Source organism: Trachypithecus francoisi, unplaced genomic scaffold (assembly GCF_009764315.1).
Source record: "Trachypithecus francoisi isolate TF-2019V2 unplaced genomic scaffold, Tfra_2.0 Lachesis_group8, whole genome shotgun sequence".
Taxonomy (NCBI): domain Eukaryota; kingdom Metazoa; phylum Chordata; class Mammalia; order Primates; family Cercopithecidae; genus Trachypithecus; species Trachypithecus francoisi.
Window position 1 is genome coordinate 33,022,912 of NW_022681473.1, and position 18,950 is coordinate 33,041,861.

At 39.8% G+C, this 18,950-nt stretch overlaps 1 protein-coding gene across 2 annotated transcripts in view; it reads right to left on the reverse strand.

Moving 5' to 3' along the window:
- Window positions 1-236: 236 nt before the first annotated feature.
- ELP4 (elongator acetyltransferase complex subunit 4) overlaps window positions 237-18,950 on the reverse strand; it is a 266,706-nt gene continuing 247,992 nt past the window's right edge. Inside the window, exon 10 of one of the 2 annotated variants that reach the window (XM_033205263.1) lies at window positions 237-1,372. In XM_033205263.1, coding sequence (XP_033061154.1) covers window positions 1,241-1,372 — 132 coding nt within the window. In that variant the 3' untranslated portion in view covers window positions 237-1,240. The remainder of the gene's footprint in view (window positions 1,373-18,950) is intronic. The other variant, XM_033205264.1, reaches the window with a different exon arrangement.

The following is an 18,950-nucleotide window of genomic DNA, read 5'->3' on the forward strand; positions in this document are numbered from 1 at the left end:
TGACATTCATCATATTGGTTAGACAGTTTTAAAAACCTAGTCTTTGTTTTCTACAATGTTGTCAAGAACAAATAAAGTATAATTTGTGGTATATTAAAAGCAAGATGCTTAAAAATGCTAGTTATAACTGCTTCAAAATATTCGAATACATTTGAAAATGTATTTTGGAAATTCAGTTTCTCCCAATGGATGTTAAACACCTTTTAAAAAAATCAAGACTCTTAAATATGCAAGTTACTTTTTAACTTTCATTTTTTTATCTATCATCTGTCAAAAGCTTTGAGAATATGGAATTACAATTAAAACACCTAGTGTTTTATATGAAAACTGGTTCAATATGCTATACGCCCCCAAAGACGTGTTTATATGGTTAGAAATTTACACACTCAACCGATGTTCATAATTAACAAAAGGTTTATGTGATGCAATGGAAATCTGAGTTAGTTTCATTTTTTCACTTTGTCTCAGACCTGTGTTCTGTAAAATCTCTCAACAAGCTTCAGTATGTTTTTCTCCTGGTATCCTAGCATTAATGTAGCTGTCAGTTTGAATTTCAATCCTGAATGATGCCTGTTGACATAATTTCATAGTACTGACTTCAATTGTTTAGGATTACTAAACTAAAGACCATCCACTTCTTTTTTCTATGTTTCCTATCATTCAAGTTCTTTATATTTAATAACTACTATGGTAGACTAATTATCTTTAATGGAGTCTAAATCCCCAAATATTATTTTGTCTTTATCAATTTAATAACCAGATACATAAATGCAAATTTATTTTATATATTAGCAAACACATTTTCATTAAAAAAACTTAGCATTTTTGGTGGCAAGTGACTGTTTCTGAAATAAAGAGAAAATATGTTTTCATATACGATCTTGAATTTCATCATGTTTTGTATGCTACCTGCTGTGACATGCACTTTACCATGACACTAAACGCCTTAGTACATGGACATGAATGACCACTGTCAGGCATCTTGAGATTTTGACATTTTTTTGGTGTTTATTTAAAAATAAAATTATTTTCTCTACAGCATGAAGGAAAAATTGAAAAGTATTTCTGCTGTGTTACTTCCGTAAAAAGTTAAAAAATGAGAAATGGTGGCTCCATTTTACAATCCTGTGCTTTTCAAGGAGTGGAGGGTCAAATTGTTAAGAAAAATATTTACATAAGCTATTAGCAATCATAATTAGAGTGTCATAGAGTTCTGCATGCAACGGCTAAGGAGGAATCCCTAGAAGTCCAGGTGCTTCTTGCCTCCGGCCATCATGCCACAGCCTGGGCCCAGCCGCTTGGTGGATTCTGCCAGATCCTGTTTGCTTGAGCGGCTCACTGTGTCTGACAAGTCTGGAGGCAAATGCAGTCGCTACAGCAGAAGATTTCAGGAGAAGAAAAAGAGAAGAAAAAAATTAATTTTGCTTTGGCTAGCATACTTCAGAATACAATATTATGCTCTGTTGATTAGCATTTAGTCTTGCATATAAAATTCCCGCTAAAACAATTCTTCAGACTGAATTCCAGTATAATCACCTCCTGTTCCTACTGGATTTTACAAATTACAGCCATTACAGAAACTGTACAGGAATCTTAGTGGAACATTTTCAGTGTCCAAACCAAAATGTATTAAGTATTAAGATCTTTTCTCATTAGGTAGAAGTGAACACATGTAAACACATAAATAACAGCATCGTTGGAAATACCACATAAATAACAGCAGGTGTCTTTTTTCTTTTTGGCTTTGTTTTGTTTTGCCAGGGCTCCAACATGCAATTTTTAAGGTCAAATGTAGCTTTTCAGCAATTATAGATTCCCATGAATACTTGTTTGTCTTTCTCTATTAGCTGACCTGACGATTCTTTTTCAAGGTTATACTTTCTCTAGGAACTTAAAATTTTCACAGAAATATTGACAACATAAAAAAATGATACCAACCAAAGGGTCAATGTTTTTATATGTTCAGGTATAGATGCCATAGCATCTATTACGGGTCTTGGTAAGTTTGTTTCTATGCATAATGCTGGGTCATGTTTTCAAAAGTACAGTGTTGCTTTGAACACCCTCCCAACCCCCGCCCATCCCAACTGTTTTTCTGCAGATACAGGCTGATTTAAACTTACCACAGCAACTGACCACAACAGAAGTTACTGTAAGTACGGAGAAACATCCATATTTCAAAATAACACTTTTCTGTTTTCAAAAGAATATCAAATTCATTTAACTCTCAGTGCTCCCAGCTTGCAAAATTTATTGCATAAAAATCCAAACTTAAAGGAACATATCTGTTGTGTGAGACACAAAGTGTGTGGGAAGCTAAAGATAAGGCAGCATAGAGCTCCCCACTGATGACTACACAGAGCCTTCTAGAGAACTGACCTGGAGACAACCTAGCTGAAACCCTTCATTTGGAAAACTCCCTTCAATATGGGGGGGGGGGAACAGATGAAAAAGGGGAGAACCATATTTTTTTGGTCAAAATATTGTGGTCCACAAGCATATGCTCCAGTTAGTTTCCTTCTTGAACAAAGGCTTTTTATTGTCATGTAAACACAAGCTGTGTGCATATGATCAAAATATTTTAAAACTAAAAATAATTTATGAAAAAATATTCTTCCTTGATTTCAACCTGCCTGTACTTATTTTTAATACAAATATATCTAGGATAAAAGATATTATTATACAAATGCATGATCAACAAACATGTCAGAAAGGTCAAGGGGGTGAAGAAAAGCTGCAACAGTCATACAATAATATCCATACAGAACTAATCCTTAGTATCCATGGGACCCAGCCTGTCACTTATTAAGTAACTAAATGTTTATTTCTTGAATGACAAAAAAGCACAAATAAAGACATATTTGTTTCTTTGTTTTAAGCAATTCTTTCATTTCTTTATGCTCTAGTTTGTTCCAGGAAAGATTTCAGGCAGAAACAAAGGCATGAGAGGCTCAGGAATCAGCCAGGCACAGTGGCTCACATCTGTAATCCCAGCACTTTGGGGAAGCCGAGGCAGGCAGATCATGAGGTCAGGAGATGGAGACCATCCTGGCCAACATGGTGAAATCCTGTCTCTACTAAAAATACAAATATTACCTGGGTGTGGTGGTGCGTGCCTGTAATCCCAGCTACCAGGGAGGCTGAGGCAGGAAAATCGCTTGAACCAGGCAGTTGGAGGATGCAGTGAACCAAGACTGCGCCACAGCACTCCAGTCTGGCGACAGAGCAAGACTCTGTCTCAGAAAAAAAAAAAAAAAACAAAAAAGGCTCAGGAATCCAAAAGGCAAGTGTGGTTCTAAAGTTTGGGGTTACAAATGTCTGTGTAGGGTTAGTTCTATCAGTGTCCATGTGAGGAAGCAGGAGGGAAAGAGACCTTTAATTACATGTCTGAGTTTTAATGTTTAAGATGTTGTAGTTATTGCTAATGAGCAAAAGAAAAATGACCAGGATACATGCATAATCTGAAGGTTATCTGAAAAAGAAAATTACCATAAAGAAACGTGTATGTATATACTTTTGGTTGGGACCTGACAAATGATGTTAGATGGTGATTAGGCTGTTGGTAAATCAACTGGAGTCAACAAATATTTAGAATCCACTTGAAGTAAGGCATTCTGAAAGGTTATGTCAATAAAGTACCTTCCACACTCATTTCCTTACAATCCAGTAACATGAATAAGGCAAGCACACAGGTAACCCTCACACTGAACATTCCAAGTTATGTATACAAAAAAGGCAGAGACAAACCAGAAGTCACAGTTGGGGAAGGAAAACATGAAAAAGCTTTATGGGGTTGGCATCTGAGCTGGGTCTGAAGTAATAAACTGGATTCTGACATGAAGAATGAAGATTTGCTTAACAGGAGAACCAATATATCTTTACGATTACATGATGCATTTAGTTAATGGGTCCTACTGCTCTGATAATCTAAATGAGAAAACTTGCGTGGTTTGTTTAGAACAAGTATAATATAATTTATTTCAGGAGCCGACCTATTTGCTTGTGGACTGGCTAAGCATTTCTCTGCCTCTGCTTTTCTAGGCAACGAATGTGAGCCAGTTGGCTGAAAGCCCTTCAGAGCAAAAGTAGCTAAATGTGACATGTGACATGCTTGGAAATCTTTCAGGTTGAATGGCTTTGAAGTAAAGTCAAATATCATTCGTGTGAGACTTCTGAGCATAAAAATTTAGGGGTAATATGATTAACTGCTTTTAACCAAATGCTACATTGTAAAGCTAGTTGTATATTCATGCCATTTGAAAAAGCCCAAGAATGGCTCTTGGAAATATGTGAATCTATGTGTGATTTTGCCTGCTTTTGTTGATTACTACTTGAATGAGCTTAGTACGCAATCTAACTTCTCAAGCAGTAGGTTTTGTTTTCTTTCTTTCTGAGCCTCCCCCTGTGCGCCATGTCAGTGCGATGTGAAACAGCGAGGAAGAACGAGAGATCAGGTTCCAGGCTTGCCAGGTGTGTCAGGGATTTTTCCTTTGAGGCTTCCAAAGCATTTACACACTTGACATGTAAATGTTCAGATGCTGCTGTATCCCAGATCTGTCTTCTGAAAAAATATGCTGCAAGATACTCTGCATAGCATGGTGACCTCCTTTAGACTTAAAACTGCAGGGCTACAGGGTATATAAACTTTTAGACATTGAGTTTTCACTGAGTAATGGTTTAAATAAAAATCAGACTACAAAAAAATCGTATTATTCTCAAGCTTGAAAACCAAATCAAGGTATTCATATTTCTCATTTTATACCTGGGGTTCTGAAGCAAGGGCCAAAACCAAAACCATATCTTACTTCTTGAGCTGAAATTTTTCCACTTGATTTTCTTTTCTCAGATTCTGGGAGGAAGAGACTGTGTGATGCAGGAGATGGATAACTGGCTGGCTGGCTGGCTGCCTGCCCACTTTTTCCATTAATGCCTTGTCTAAAACAATGATTTCTGTGTAGGCAAACGGATCTGGGAAAGGTGTGACAACTTCCACGGTTCCTGCACAGGCTGGGGTGATTTGCTATAATCCCACTGGATCAATGCTGCAAGGAGGGAAACAGTGAGGCTAGCAAAACACTCTGGCCGATTATGGAGACTCCTGCCAAAAGGCACCCTTAGACCCACGGGAAGCCCAGGGTCACAATAAGGCAGTAGCAGCAGAAGTGATTTGTTCTGAGGCTCCAAGAGGTACCGAGGAGAGCTGGACTTTGAGATTCTTTCCCCTCTACTTGCCTCTCTGTGTCTTTGTTGGGCTTAGCCACTGTCTATATTTTGTTCCTTCTGAGTCAGAGGCTAAACTGATCCTATAGACACACAGGATTGGAATTCCTGGCTCAACAGTTCCCTTTCTAATTCCTTTTTTCCCACCCTGCCAGGCCTGTGCTCAGCACTCACAGTTCCCAGACAGAAGGGGCAAGATAATGAATCTAGATTACACCTGGATTTGAGACAAATTGCAGGTAAATACTCATTAAAATAAGTGTAATCAGTTTATATTTTTCACATTTTGCCAAGACCAAACCATTAGGCACTGTTTATTTTCTGAAAACAATTGATGTAGTACACTTTAACCCTTAGCAGATGACTAAAGATTTATCTTAAACCTTTTAAACATTCCTGACGTTTCCTGAAAAGTCACAATTTGTATTGCTCAGGATGACAGAAATAAGCATTAATATCTCAGAATACTCCTAATATATTTTTTCATTTTTCTTTAAAACATTGCCAATTTAAATGAAAACTTGCCAGGCATGGGGTAGCTGACACCTGTAATCCCCGCACTCTGGGAGGCCGACGTGGGAGTCTGGGAGTTCAAGACCAGCCTGGGCAATAAAATACAGTTGAGACCTCGTCTCTACAACAAAAAGGTTACTAAGGTTTTCCCCTTATCTTAAAAAGCAAACAAACAAACAACAAAAACAAAAAACAGCAACTTATAAATACCTTAGAACACACAGGTTCTACATTGGTCCCTTAACAGACGTGGCCAGGACTTGTGGGCACTGGACTCAGAAGCAGAGAGTGACAGTTAGATACCTACCTCTGTCATTCACTCTCCATGTGACCTCAGCAGAGTCAGTTCGGCTCGTTAAGCCTCAGTGTCCTCATCTATCATGGGGGAATGATTCTTCCCTCACAAGACTCTTGTCAGAATAAAATGAGATGTCTAAGTGTTTTGTAAATATCAAGTTCTACACTAATTTATTTATAGCTTTTCTTGCTCCAAAAAAGGATCTGAGATGGTTCATAAAAATACATATGGTACCAGATAAAAACAAGTGAGTTTATTAGGTCAAGGAAATGAACAAATATAAACAATAGCAACAGCACATCAGACTTAGCCACCAGGTCTCAGTCTGCCTGGAATCTGAGTATTTAATATAATTACTCTCTACTGCGGATCCTTACAGACATATAAAGGGAAGTGCAATTGCAGTCCCTGCTTCTGAGATTTTAAAAGTCTAAATAATTTCCCTCATACTTTGTAAGGCAGGAGTGAAAATGGGGCATGTAAGATGCCTGGCTTCTGGGCCAATGTATGGCTGTATTAAGGAGGCAATTTGGGGTCCATTTTATTTTATTTTATTTATTTTTAAAACCTGCATTTTGCACATGTCTTCACTGCTGGCAAAGTAACTAATAAAGGAAATGTCAGAAGATGAAGCTTTCCCACTCGAGTTTTAAAAGCATATCCCCCCTTTATATAATGGGGAGGAAACAAATACTCAAAAGGCACGCCACCCTATTCCACTGCAGGCTTTCAGCTGTGATGCTCTCACAGCAGGATGATATACTCATGTCTGCCACAGTCTGTATTCTGAACTGCTCCAAGTAGTAGGGAATGAATTAAGAGTACAGGCTAAGTAGTTATAATACAGAGACACTCCTACCCTCTTCTAAAAATGGCTTATAAAAGGTAGTTTATTTCTTTCCCACTTTACAGTCCAGAAGTAAGCAATTCAGAGTGGGAAGGACTGGTCTGTCATTCTCAACAAGGGGTTCCACTTCTGGCTGCAAGGCTGATGCTCTTCCTAGCTCTTAGTTTGTGAGAAGAAAGGGGCCAAGAAGGCAAGACCTGAAAGTTGGACACATCACTTCCACTCATGCCCAGAACAAAGACATGGCCACATCTAGCTGCAAGGGAGGCTGGGAAATGTCTAAAAGTGTATAAAAATGTTTAACAAATCTATTACTATAGAAGGAGTAGTAAATGGATATTGGGAGACAACTAGTGGCATGTCAATTTCCAGACGGGCCACAACCAAATGATCTCCTTCCAGAAGCATTCACTCAGTATGTGAACTATAGCTGACTGCTGGGGGCCCCATTCATGGTGTCTGGCCAACAAATGCATACCTCATGATCCCACTAGTCCAGAGAGTGGGAATAAAAGCAATGTGTTCACAGTCTCCCCTGCTCTATGGATAAACAGAGAATTTCTCCTTCCTTTGTGGAAAGACAGATTTCCTTTCAGGGTCACAAGGGGGAGGATGGAGGGGAGGAGACAGATTATGTTCACCATCATAGTATTGCTATGGTATCTTCACAAGATTTCAGAGTGTTGTTTCAACTTGCAAAAAAAAATCAATGTTATATGCTATTATATAATCATTGTATTTTATATTGTTGTATTTGTATTACTCCATAATTATAAAATATAATTATATTATTATATTGTTATAATGTAATATTACATTGTAATTATTCTACATCTGGTTAGAATTTGCAATGTGGAGGATGCATCTGCTGAATTTTGCATTATTGTCATATATGAATAGGCCAGTGGAAACAATGCCAGAACCAAATATTTGCTCTTTTTGGATTGGCAAGTGTACATTTGGTAGCAGCTGAATATTTCTGGAGCAAATTCTGCTACACATGATTAGGTTTTAGGTTTAAGTTTTTGTTTAAGGCCCAATTCATGCCCAGGGTTTATGATTAAAATGATTAATCTTAATTGAATTTTAGTGAATGTCATAATCATACTATATCCCTTAAGTGGAAAAATATTCACTGGGTTCTTCCTGATTGATCTGAAAATTAGACAAAATTTCAGCGCTGGAACACTGCACATTGGCTGTCCATTGAAAAATGCTCAGGTGTGCAATTATTTTGACCGTCAATTATAACTGATAGTATTGTCTTGCCTCCAAATTCACCTCTCTGAAAGCAGACTGAGAAGAACTCACCTGTCTAAACAAAAGTGTGGTTTGTGAAAAGGCATGTGTCTGTGGCAAAGATTGCCAGTTTACTCCCAATATCTATTCTCCTTTTCAGAGAGTACAAGAATTTCTAAATATTAGTGAGGCACACAGCCTCCCAGAACAGAAGTCACAGTTCCCAGCTTCCCTTGCCAATAGAGAGGCTGAGTGACTAACTTATGGTCACTTCATCTTGAGCAGAAGTGCTATGGTTAACTTTAGGGTGAGTTCCTTAAAGGGGAGGCACCATCTACTTATCCTTTTCCTTAAAATTGCTATTAGATCTTGGCAAGAGAGCCCTTGCCCTAGGTCCTGATCCACACCTCCTTTGGTCATGCCCCATCCTATGCGGCAAGGAATTACAGGGCAAAAGGAGATGTGCTTCTAGATTCTGTACCCCCTTTTTTTTTGTGAAATAGGGTCTCACTCTTTTGCCCAGGCTGATGTACACTGGCACAATCACAGCTCACTGCAGCCTTCCCCTCTCAGGCTAAAGCCACCCACCTGCCTTCTCCCTCCCAACTAGCTGGGACTGCAGATGCGTGCCACCAAGTCCAGCTGATTTTTTTTTTTTTTAATTTTTATTTATTTATTTATTTAAGATGGAGTCTCACTCTGTCGTCCAGGCTGGAGTGCAATGGTGCAGTCTCAGCTCACTGCAACCTCCATCTCCCGGGTTCAAGCGATTCTCCTGCCTCAGCCTCCTGAGTAGCTGGGACTACAGGCACATGCTACCATGCCCAGCTAATTTTTGTATTTTTTAGCAGAGACGGGATTTTGCCATGTTGGCCAGGCTGGTCTCCAACTCCTGACCTCATGATCCGCCCGCCTCAGCCTCCCAGAGTGCTGGGATTACAGGTGTGAACCACCACGCCCGGCCTTTAAGCTTTTTTGTTGAGATGGGGTCACACTATGTTGTCGAGGCTGGTCTCGAACTCCTGGGCTCAAGCAATCTGCCTGCCTTGGCCTCCCAAAGTGCTGGGATTACAGGCGTCAGTTACCATGTCCAGCCTGCCCTTCTTTATAGAACATGCTCTGGGTACTCATAACCTCAGAGTTCCCTGTCCAAATGACTACAAAGCCTGCACAGGTCTCTCCCCCAGGTTCATTCCCCAACGGTCGACTGTGTTGTCTATGTGTATAACACGGGGCCCAAGGAGTAGCCAAGAGATGGCCATTTGTGGGGGGTAGAGTTTGGATGTGCAAGCTGGGCATCCACAAACATGTGTAAATGTGCCCTTGTGTGTGGTAAGGGGGCAGTGGTGGGAAGAGAAAGGAGGCACGCTGTAGGCCAATTCTCCCTGGGTTTCCGTGTTCTGGAGTGGAACCCTGATCCTAAGGTTAAACTTGGCTTTTCAGGGAGGTATATCTGTGAAGGAAGGAAGAAAGAACATATTTAATAGTTTGTTGGCTTAATAACTTAAAGTATTTAGGCATATAATAATTACGTGGTCCTTTATTTGCATTCTTGCTCTAGGCTCTTTGAATGTTAGGGATGAATCTAACTTCCCTCTTGCCACTTGCTGAAATGTGGACTTCAGGGTAGGTGCTAACACAGCCATCCTGGACAACACGGAAGCTATTTGCTGAGGAGGGCATAGCAAAAAGATGGAATGGGTCTAGGCTCTCTTGATACCATCTGGCCACCAGAAGAGTACTAGGTCATCTAACTGGGCTTTATGTGAGAGATACATGAAATTCTACATTACTTAAGCCACTGTGTTTTTGGATCTCTGCAATAACAGCCTAATCTATATTCTGTTTAAATAGAATTTGGTACCTGACAAGAGAAGCACTGAAGTTCTACCACCTACCTAAATGTGTGTTGGCTTAGTGGCTGGATGGGCAGTGAGGTCAAGTATTGCAAAGTAGAAAGTTGGTGAGCCTTGTTATGCTTGTGATAACTGGGAGGGCAAATTTCCTCCTTCCTAATCAGTGGCTCTACGTGGAACATTGGAGAAATTCAGAACATTGGTGTGTTGGTAGCTTCTTGCCACTTTAAGCAAATTCATTTATAAAAGACAGATGAACTCAGGCTAGAGTTATAGAATCTGCAAGAAGAGATGGAAGGGACTACCTGCAGCCCACAAGCTAAACTGACTAACAATTTGGCAACTGGGGCCCCACAGGGTTGAAAATACCCAACTGTTTCTACACCTGCACTGCACTCCAAGGCAGACAGCCTTTGCAGAAGTCTGTGCCCCTGAGCCTTCGTTAAATACCTTTCTTAAGTGGCTGGTCAGAAAATGGGAGCCACCTCAGAGAAAAAAGATTAAGGGTATTGCCTTCCCACTCAAGTCTATTATTTTAGATGGCTTCATGGCAGCTACTGGTAAGACGAAAGAGTGAGATAAGGGTAGAGAGGTCAGAATGCAAGTCTTTAAAAAAAATTTATTTTGAGACAGAGTCTCACTTTGTTGCCCATGGTGGAGTGCAGTGGCACAATCATGGCTCACTGCAGCCTCAACTTCCTCGGCTCAAGCAATCCTCTCAAAGCCTCCGAGTAGCTGGGACTACAGGTACAAGCCACCATATCTGGCTAATTTTTGCACTTTTTGTAAAGATAGGGTTTTGCCATGTTGCCCAGGCTGGCCTTGAATTCCTGGGCTCAGCAATCCTCTGGCCTCAGCCTCCTGAGCAGCTGGGATTACAGGTGTGAGCCACCATGCCCCGCCTAAGACTGAAGTCTTACAATGTAACAGTCATGATGAACAAGCGGAATGGGTGCTCAGCATCTATCAGGAAGTATCTTGTCTTCTGATATGTCTTCTTACACATCAGGGGCTAGGAAGGTGTACATTAGGTTTATCCAATTAGATGCATTTGTACTAGATTAAAAAAGTGGAGGGCGGGTGCGGTGGCTCAAGCCTGTAATCCCAGCACTTTGGGAGGCCGAGACAGGTGGATCACGAGGTCAGGAGATCGAGACCATCCTGGCTAACACAGTGAAATTCCGTCTCTACTAAAAAAATAAAAAAAAAACTAGCTGGGCGAGGTGGCAGGTGCCTGTATTCCCAGCTACTTGGGAGGATGAAGCAGGAGAATGGCATAAACCTGGGAGGCAGAGCTTGCAGTGAGCTGAGATCCGGTCACTGCACTCCAGCCTGGGTGACAGAGCGAGACTCCATCTCAAAAAAAACAAAAACAAAAACGGTGGAACAGAAACAAGAGCTATCTCACTGCTGCTTTAACTACTGCAATTGGCAAGCATTGTTGTGGAGACCATTTATTTTTGTGTGTTGGGATTCCACTGACTAGTCAACAGCTTCATGGGAGTTGAGAGACAGTTGTGGAAGTTGAGGCCAAACCTGTGTCCAGTTGCTTGCTTCATGGGGTTCAAGAAGAAGTTGTAGTGGTGGCAGTGGGATTTACTAACCCCAACGGTTCAGCCCCATAAGTGTGTGCCTTCAATTAATAGCTCCAGTGGTGGTCTCCCAATTCTTTACCTTGGTACCTGTGCCTGACTATGGTACAGGCAGTGGATTTCCTGGTGGCCAATTTGATGGCAATATCCTTCAGCCCTTCCAATCATTTCACTGGTTCCCAATTTTCTTCTATAAACTTTCCCTCTGCATAAAATAAGTAGGTGATATCTGTTTCTTGCAACTGAATCCTAGAACTATGTAAGACAAACTCTTTGGCTGTGATTACTTGCATGTGGAACCAAAGGGAAGCAAACAGACTGCAAATCTTCTAAGTCCTGAGGAAACTGTATTGCCAAAGAAACCACAAGCCTGGTCAAATGCCTATAATTATTCAGGCTCTACAGTAATCCTAGGCCCCCAAACCTGACCTATCAATAACTGGGCTGTGAAAACTGCGGAGCCCCCAAAGGGCATGCTCTCCAATGGTGACTTTCTGTAGCCAGGGCTGATAATGGACAAGGAAAACCTTCCTAGAGGGATACGTGGGATGATGGACAAAGGAGTTTCTTCCAGAGAGAACTGGGTGCTACAAACTGGGCTAACGTCCTTGATTGCCCAGGCAGATGATTTTTGCAGTTTCTAGCCAGTAGGATTCCTCACTCATGCCTGGAGAGGGCATGAGTAAGTGAACTATGGCAGAGATTGATATTTTTTTTTCCCAATATCTACTCTCCCATTTTACTTTAGTAGCAGAACCCTTGAATATAAAACAATTCTGAATAAAAACTTCATTTTCAAACTTCCCTTGCTGTTAGTTGTGGACCATGTGTTCATGTCTGAAATGATGGGAAAAGGGCAGAAAGTGAGGTTGCAACTTCAGAGTATTCCAATGGAATTTGAACTTGGGCAGTCTGGCTTCAGTTTATACTCTGTGTGCCAGAACTTCTCTAAGCACTAGAGGCAAAATAGTGTGAACAAGACAGGCAAGACACCTGCTTTCAGGGAACTCCAAAGATTAGGAGGGACAATGCATAGATACTTAGATGACTCGAGGAGAGATTGACAACACATAGGAGGGCAAACAAAAAAAAGAAGATAATTTAGGCCGGGCGTGGTGGCTCACGCCTGTAATTCCAGCACCTTGGGAGGTCCAGGCAGGCCTAAGGCCAGGAGTTTGAGACCAAACTGGCCAACATGGTGGAACATAGTCTCTACCAAAAATGCAAAAACTAGCTGGGCGTCACGGTGCATGCCTGTAATCCCCGCTACTCAGGAGACTGAGGCATGAGAATCGGAGAATCGCTTGAACCCGGGAGGTGGAGGTTGCAGTGTGCTGAGATCCTGCCACTGTATACCAGCATGGGTGACAGAGCAAGACTTAGTCTAAAATTAAAAAAAAAAAAAAAAAAAGAAGAAAAAATAATTCAGATGGTGAGAGGTGCTTTTAAGGAAACAAAACATGGTGATAGGACACTGGCTGGGAGTATGACTTCAGTAGGTGAATGCCTTTCTGGAGAGTATATTTGAGTTAAGACCTAAATTTTGAGAAGGGATTCGTAAGACCCAGAGAAAGAAGTCACAGGCAAAGGGAATAAAATAGAAAAACCCTGAGGTGGGAATAAGTTTGGCATACTTGAAAGGCAGAAAAAAAGTCAGCTTTTCTGGAACAGTCAATGAGCAGGGGTGTGGCTATGAGAAGTTTGGTGTGGTTTGCAGTCGTCAGATCTTGTAGAGTTTCTAAAGTGTAGTAAGTGACTTGGATTTGATTCTTAAGGACAAGGGGTAGCAAGGAAGTGATGTGAAGTGGTATTCTTTTTTTTTTTTTGAGATGGAGTCTCGCTCTGCCGCCCGGGCTGGAGTGCAGTCGCCGGATCTCAGCTCACTTCAACTCACTGCAAGCTCCGCCTCCCGGGTTCACGCCATTCTCCTGCCTCAGCCTCCCGAGGAGCTGGGATTACAGGCGCCTGCCACCACGTCCGGCTAGTTTTTTGTATTTTTTAGTAGAGACGGGGTTTCACCGTGTTAGCCAGGATGGTCTCGATCTCCTGACCTCGTGATCCACCCGTCTCGGCCTCCCAAAGTGCTGGGATTACAGGCTTGAGCCACCGCGCCCGGCCAGTGTGAAGTGGTATTCTATGAATACCAGGGCCATCTCACCCATATCCTTACAAAGTCATGCATGGACATTTGCAATAATAGAAAAAAAATTGCTGCAAACATGCATATTCTACAAGAGACAGAATTTCCCCAAAGGTGGTATATACTGGCTATCAGATCTTGCTTTCTTCTGATTCTGAAGAAACATTCTAGCTACTAAGTGACTCCCACCTCACCCTCACCCTCCTTCTGTGGGGAGTGGTGGTTCTTAATCTCGTGCTGGCCCAACAGAAGATTCCAGGTAGGCACAAGGATTTCACACAAGGAGTTGAGCCTTGTGTGAAATGTCCATGAAGGAGAAACTCTAGCAGTCTCTACTCTTTGTGGGGATGGTTTGCTGAGTTTAATTCTTTTAAAATGTGACTTGGAATCTTTTGGATACATAGCAATAAATACACCACCATCTTTCAATCCCAGTGTTCCTTTGTTTCAGAATTTAAGTTGTGCGGGAGTTATGTTATTCTCCTCCCTTATTTTATGCATTGACAAAAAACAAACTAGATTATTCCTGGAAAGCTTAAAATGGTCTCCCTCCCTCCCTCCCTTCCCTTTCTTTTTCTTTTTCTTTTTTTTTTGACAGGGTCTCACTTTGTCCTGCCTCAGCCTCCTGAGTACTGAGACTACAGGTATGTGCTAACACACCTATTTTTTGTAGAGATGGGGGTCTTACTGTGTTGCCCAGGCTGGTCTCAAACTCCTGGGCTCAAGTAATTCTCCAGCCTTGGCCTCCCAAAGTGTTGAGATTACAGGTGTGAGCTACTATGCTTGGCCTGGTTTTACTTTCTATGCAAACTGAAAGCAGTATCTTTTACTTTTAGTTTCTCCTATTTTTTTTTTTTTTGTAAATTTTATTCCCATCAATGCTCCAACATGAGTAGAACTGAAAAAAGAAGTTATTTAGGTAACAGTTGAGTAACACAGCTTGATGTGTTAAACTGTACTTGGATAGTAAAAACACTGTGAAAGATGCCTTCTCCCTGACCAGCCCCCTCTCCCCCAGCAGCATTATGTCTGGGATAAAGGAATGGGATGGATAAGTCACACATGGTCACTATTCCTGTGATCCCCTGATTGTGCAACATTGCCTAAATGAGTTACTTGATATCTCCCCAAGTGACTCCCTTCTACTCATCTTTCCCTCATTGTGTAGCTGGGTTTCTTACTGGCAACCTTTTTGCTGGTCTCTAACTGCTGCTTAACCCAAGGCTTGTGTGGCTCTGGAACACACAATACAGGCAGGAGCATATCAGCTCCAGAGTGTGTAGAATTTGAATGAAGCTTTAGCAGGGCCAAGTTGAGAGATGCTTGAGATCTAGTGCCTGCTGCTGATACTGCTGTAACTGGAAGAGAACTGGGGTCTTTCTTTGGATAGACTAGTATTTTAATAGGTTCTTCAAGCCCGCCTTGTCCAGGAAGTCCCTCTCCTACCCGAGATAAGTGAGGAGACACTGAAGGCGCAGTATTTTGGGTACTACCCCTCAGGTGGCTTCAGAATACTAAGATATTTTAGGAACATATGATGTTTTTAGATCTGAATGTTAAGTTTGAAAAAGTATTTCAGAAATATATTCAAACTACTAATTATATGAGAATTCCTTTTTATTCTCATTTTTCTTTAAAAGTATATCATATGGAAACTACTCTAGAAGTGGCAAAAGGTAACAATATCTTTGTGTTTGTCTACTAGAATTCAAACTAATGTTTGCTTCTTACTATAATCTGAAAGCTCCTACTTAGTAACTGTTAGCAGATAAATGTGTGTGCACACTCGAGGTTGATCCCTAAATCCTAGAGATTTTAAAAACTGCAGCAGATCCACTATCCAATTTAAGGATTGGCAGAGGTCTGACTGATCCACAGCTTATGAAATAGAGAAATTCTAAGATGTGGAAAGTCAGGAATCAGGGAATTTTGAAATCAGACAATTCACCAGATTGCTAAATTACCATGTTAATGTCAGTCCCCTAAATATTAATAACTTTCAAATTTGGCAGCTTTCAATGAACACTCCTCTTGGAAATGTGGCAATCATATATATTTGTGTCTAACACATACATGAACGTGTTGATTTCCTTTTGGCTGTACACATATGAGTCCTCACAGCATAATAGCCAATGTGTTTGCTTGCATAATGCCCCACAGTGTATGTAGAACATTACAAAGCCCTGAGATGGGGTATGAAGTGCTCGGTGGAAATGGCAATGTAAAACATCCTGGCAGCATTAAATCTCCCAACTACTCTCTAGTTACTTTGAGACCCCCACATTTAAGGGTCTGCTAGTTCCTCGGTATGAAGAAAGAATTTTTAATGGGGCCAAATGTAGGTGTTTACAAGGGGGAATTGTTGTTTTTTATTAGGAGCTGCCTTATGTTCAATAGTTGTATTTACTTTGTCAAGCTAGCCAGAATTAGAAAATCCCCATTGCTAGGCAGCCTAGAGTGTCTGCGAAGTATTTCTGGGCATTCAGAACCGAAGCATGTGCTGCCCAAAGGCAGGTTTCATTACAGTGTGTTATTTAGTCCTCTTTCGTCCCTCCCTACCCCCACACCCCCAGATAGGGCTGCTTCTATAACAGGAAATCTTGGTTACTTTATGCTGAAACATATTTACATGACTGAAACACGACAATTAACACATTTGTAAAGCTTGAGGGATAGGCACACTTTAATGGTTTTTTGAAGCAGGCTGATTTCCTGGAGCTTTTAATCTTATTTTATTTTGTTCTGCATGCATGAACAAGTTCTTCTTTACTATAGGTATTTGACAAAGTCTACCTGGTATGAATGTGAATACAAAGAAAATAACATGAAAATTAATTTTATGTTTTATCTTTGTCAAATTGTTCTTAACTTCTTTCACCAGTTCAATGTATATTGAGTACTATGATATTATTTTTGTCATGTTGTATTAGCTTTTATACAAAGGCATTTAGGTAGTATCTTTTTGGTTTGGGAAAATGAAATGAGGCTTTCTCTCTACTGAGTGTATAAAAGCTTTTCATAATGAATGAAAAGTATCAATTACAGCAGTGATTTTTGTCACTTTTCATGGACAGATAGAGGTGCACTCTCCTAGGTAGTGTATATTTCACTTGCTCCAAATTTAAATGAACACACAGGTGATATTAAGTAGTATTATTTGACAAATGCTGTTCTGTGTGTTTTGCCTATTTATATATTCAAGTTTAAGTATATACCATAACAATAATGTCATGAATACTTTAATATCTTTTAATTATGTTGATTAATTGCTAATTAATAGCTTTGGTAAAATTTAGAAAAAAAAAATCTTAAGTATCAGAGCCCTCTGAAATGAAAACTCCCGTTTTCCTTTTGATTTCTGAAAGCATGCTAACCCTCAAAACCCCTACTCCAACTCTCACTTAAAAGTTTATGGCAAATTTACAAATTACACTGGCTTCACAGAGTCGTTTGATACATCTAGTTCTCCCTTCCACAAACCTCCCTCCTCACCAATTTGAAAAGGAGCTCGGTGAACAGACTGGGCAAAGCGAGAGCCCTCTTTCTACGTGCCTTAGGGTGGTGATGGGGCAGCCAAAGACCAAGCGCTTCAGCTGAGGGATACAGATTAGAGATGAGGACCTAACTCCAAAGAGTAACTCTTTGTTGAAGTGACTTCACAGAGGGAAGTAAGCAGTAATTCAATTCAGTCTTAGGTAGAATGCTTCTCTATGAATAATGGGAAATAAAGTTAAAGAAAATGATGCAAATAAAGCGAGAAAAAAATACTGATGATCAGAAAAAAGAAAAGTATTTGTGAGTATATAGATAAATGACTATGCCGCTCTTAGGGTCTTTTTTTTGGTTGTTTGGCTTAATCAAAATGCATGTTTCTATAGAAATGTTAACAGGAGCTAAGTTTAATTTCCACTTAAATCTGGTAATTCAAAAGTAATTTCTCATACAGATCATTTTCTATTCTTTAAAAACTAATTTGCTTTTATATGTGGGGGATTTCCCCCCACCACCTAACTACCCTTGAGCTAATTTTTTTTTTTTTTTTTTTTTTACAAGGAGATCTGAAAGATCCTCAAAATAGAGAAGAGCCAACGACTTCATACACTGAATTAGCTAAATCCTGTCTCACATTTTCACTGTAGCCAGAAGAGCCACTCTGGTCAAGTAGAACCCCAGAAGTTTGCCGTCATTTCATCCAGGGTCTGCAGGTATGCAATGGGAATGTTCCTTTTGGCATTTGCAAAATTAATGCTCCAAAATAAAATAGGGGAGGGAAGTGATTTTGTAATTGTTATGCAGTGTTTTTCTCTAAGCTTTATAGATCTAAGTTAAAAACATACATATTTTTGCACTTCCTTTAGAGTCCTTTTATAGTAAAGCCACATATAAGAATTTCTTGAGATACTCAAAGCAAAAGAAAGCATGATCTTTTTTATCAAATGATTTCTAAAGTACAATACTGACAAGTTTTGCAATTTAATAAATGATGAAAAAATGAGTTTTTCCTTTAGAAATATATCAAGTAGTGGCAGTTTTTCTTCTGTTTTTCATTATGATAGATTATGTGCTAAAGGGATATTAGTTGCTCTAAAATCAGTTTAAGCAAATACATCAAACATTTATCCAATCAAGTATTTGTAAATTACAGAGTATATTACAAACACTTAGTAGTTCTGTTTCTAAATGAAAAATTGTAACAGGCATCTTCAATTATGTATTTATTTTCATTATATATTTATTTTCAGGTAACACTAGTATCCATAGATGTTTGCATCCTAAATCTATTAACTGTCTTGTATATTTCAACAGTCTATCTTAAATACCTTACTATTTCTCTGTAACTAAATATTAATATTTCACACAAAACGATCATTGATCATGTTGTAAAATCATGAGTCAAAACATCATCTGAAAAGCTCTGAAAAAAATAAAAATGGGAACATGTTTCTTGCTTCCAAACTAGCTAAAACCATTTCCAAACTTATGTCAATTCAAGGGACTCAGTAATACTCATACTATATTCCAACACTCTGAAACCATATCTATTTATCGTACACTAATAAAGGTACTACATGGCAAACATGTTAACAGGTAGACATACAACTAGAACTGCAATAAGGACCAGTTTTAGTTACTACTACTTTATCAGAAAAATATACTTATTGCTTTTATATTTCTGTAGTTATTTTTTTCTTTTTTATTCAGATATAAAGTATCTCTTCAGGTTGGTTTATTATATAAAACACAA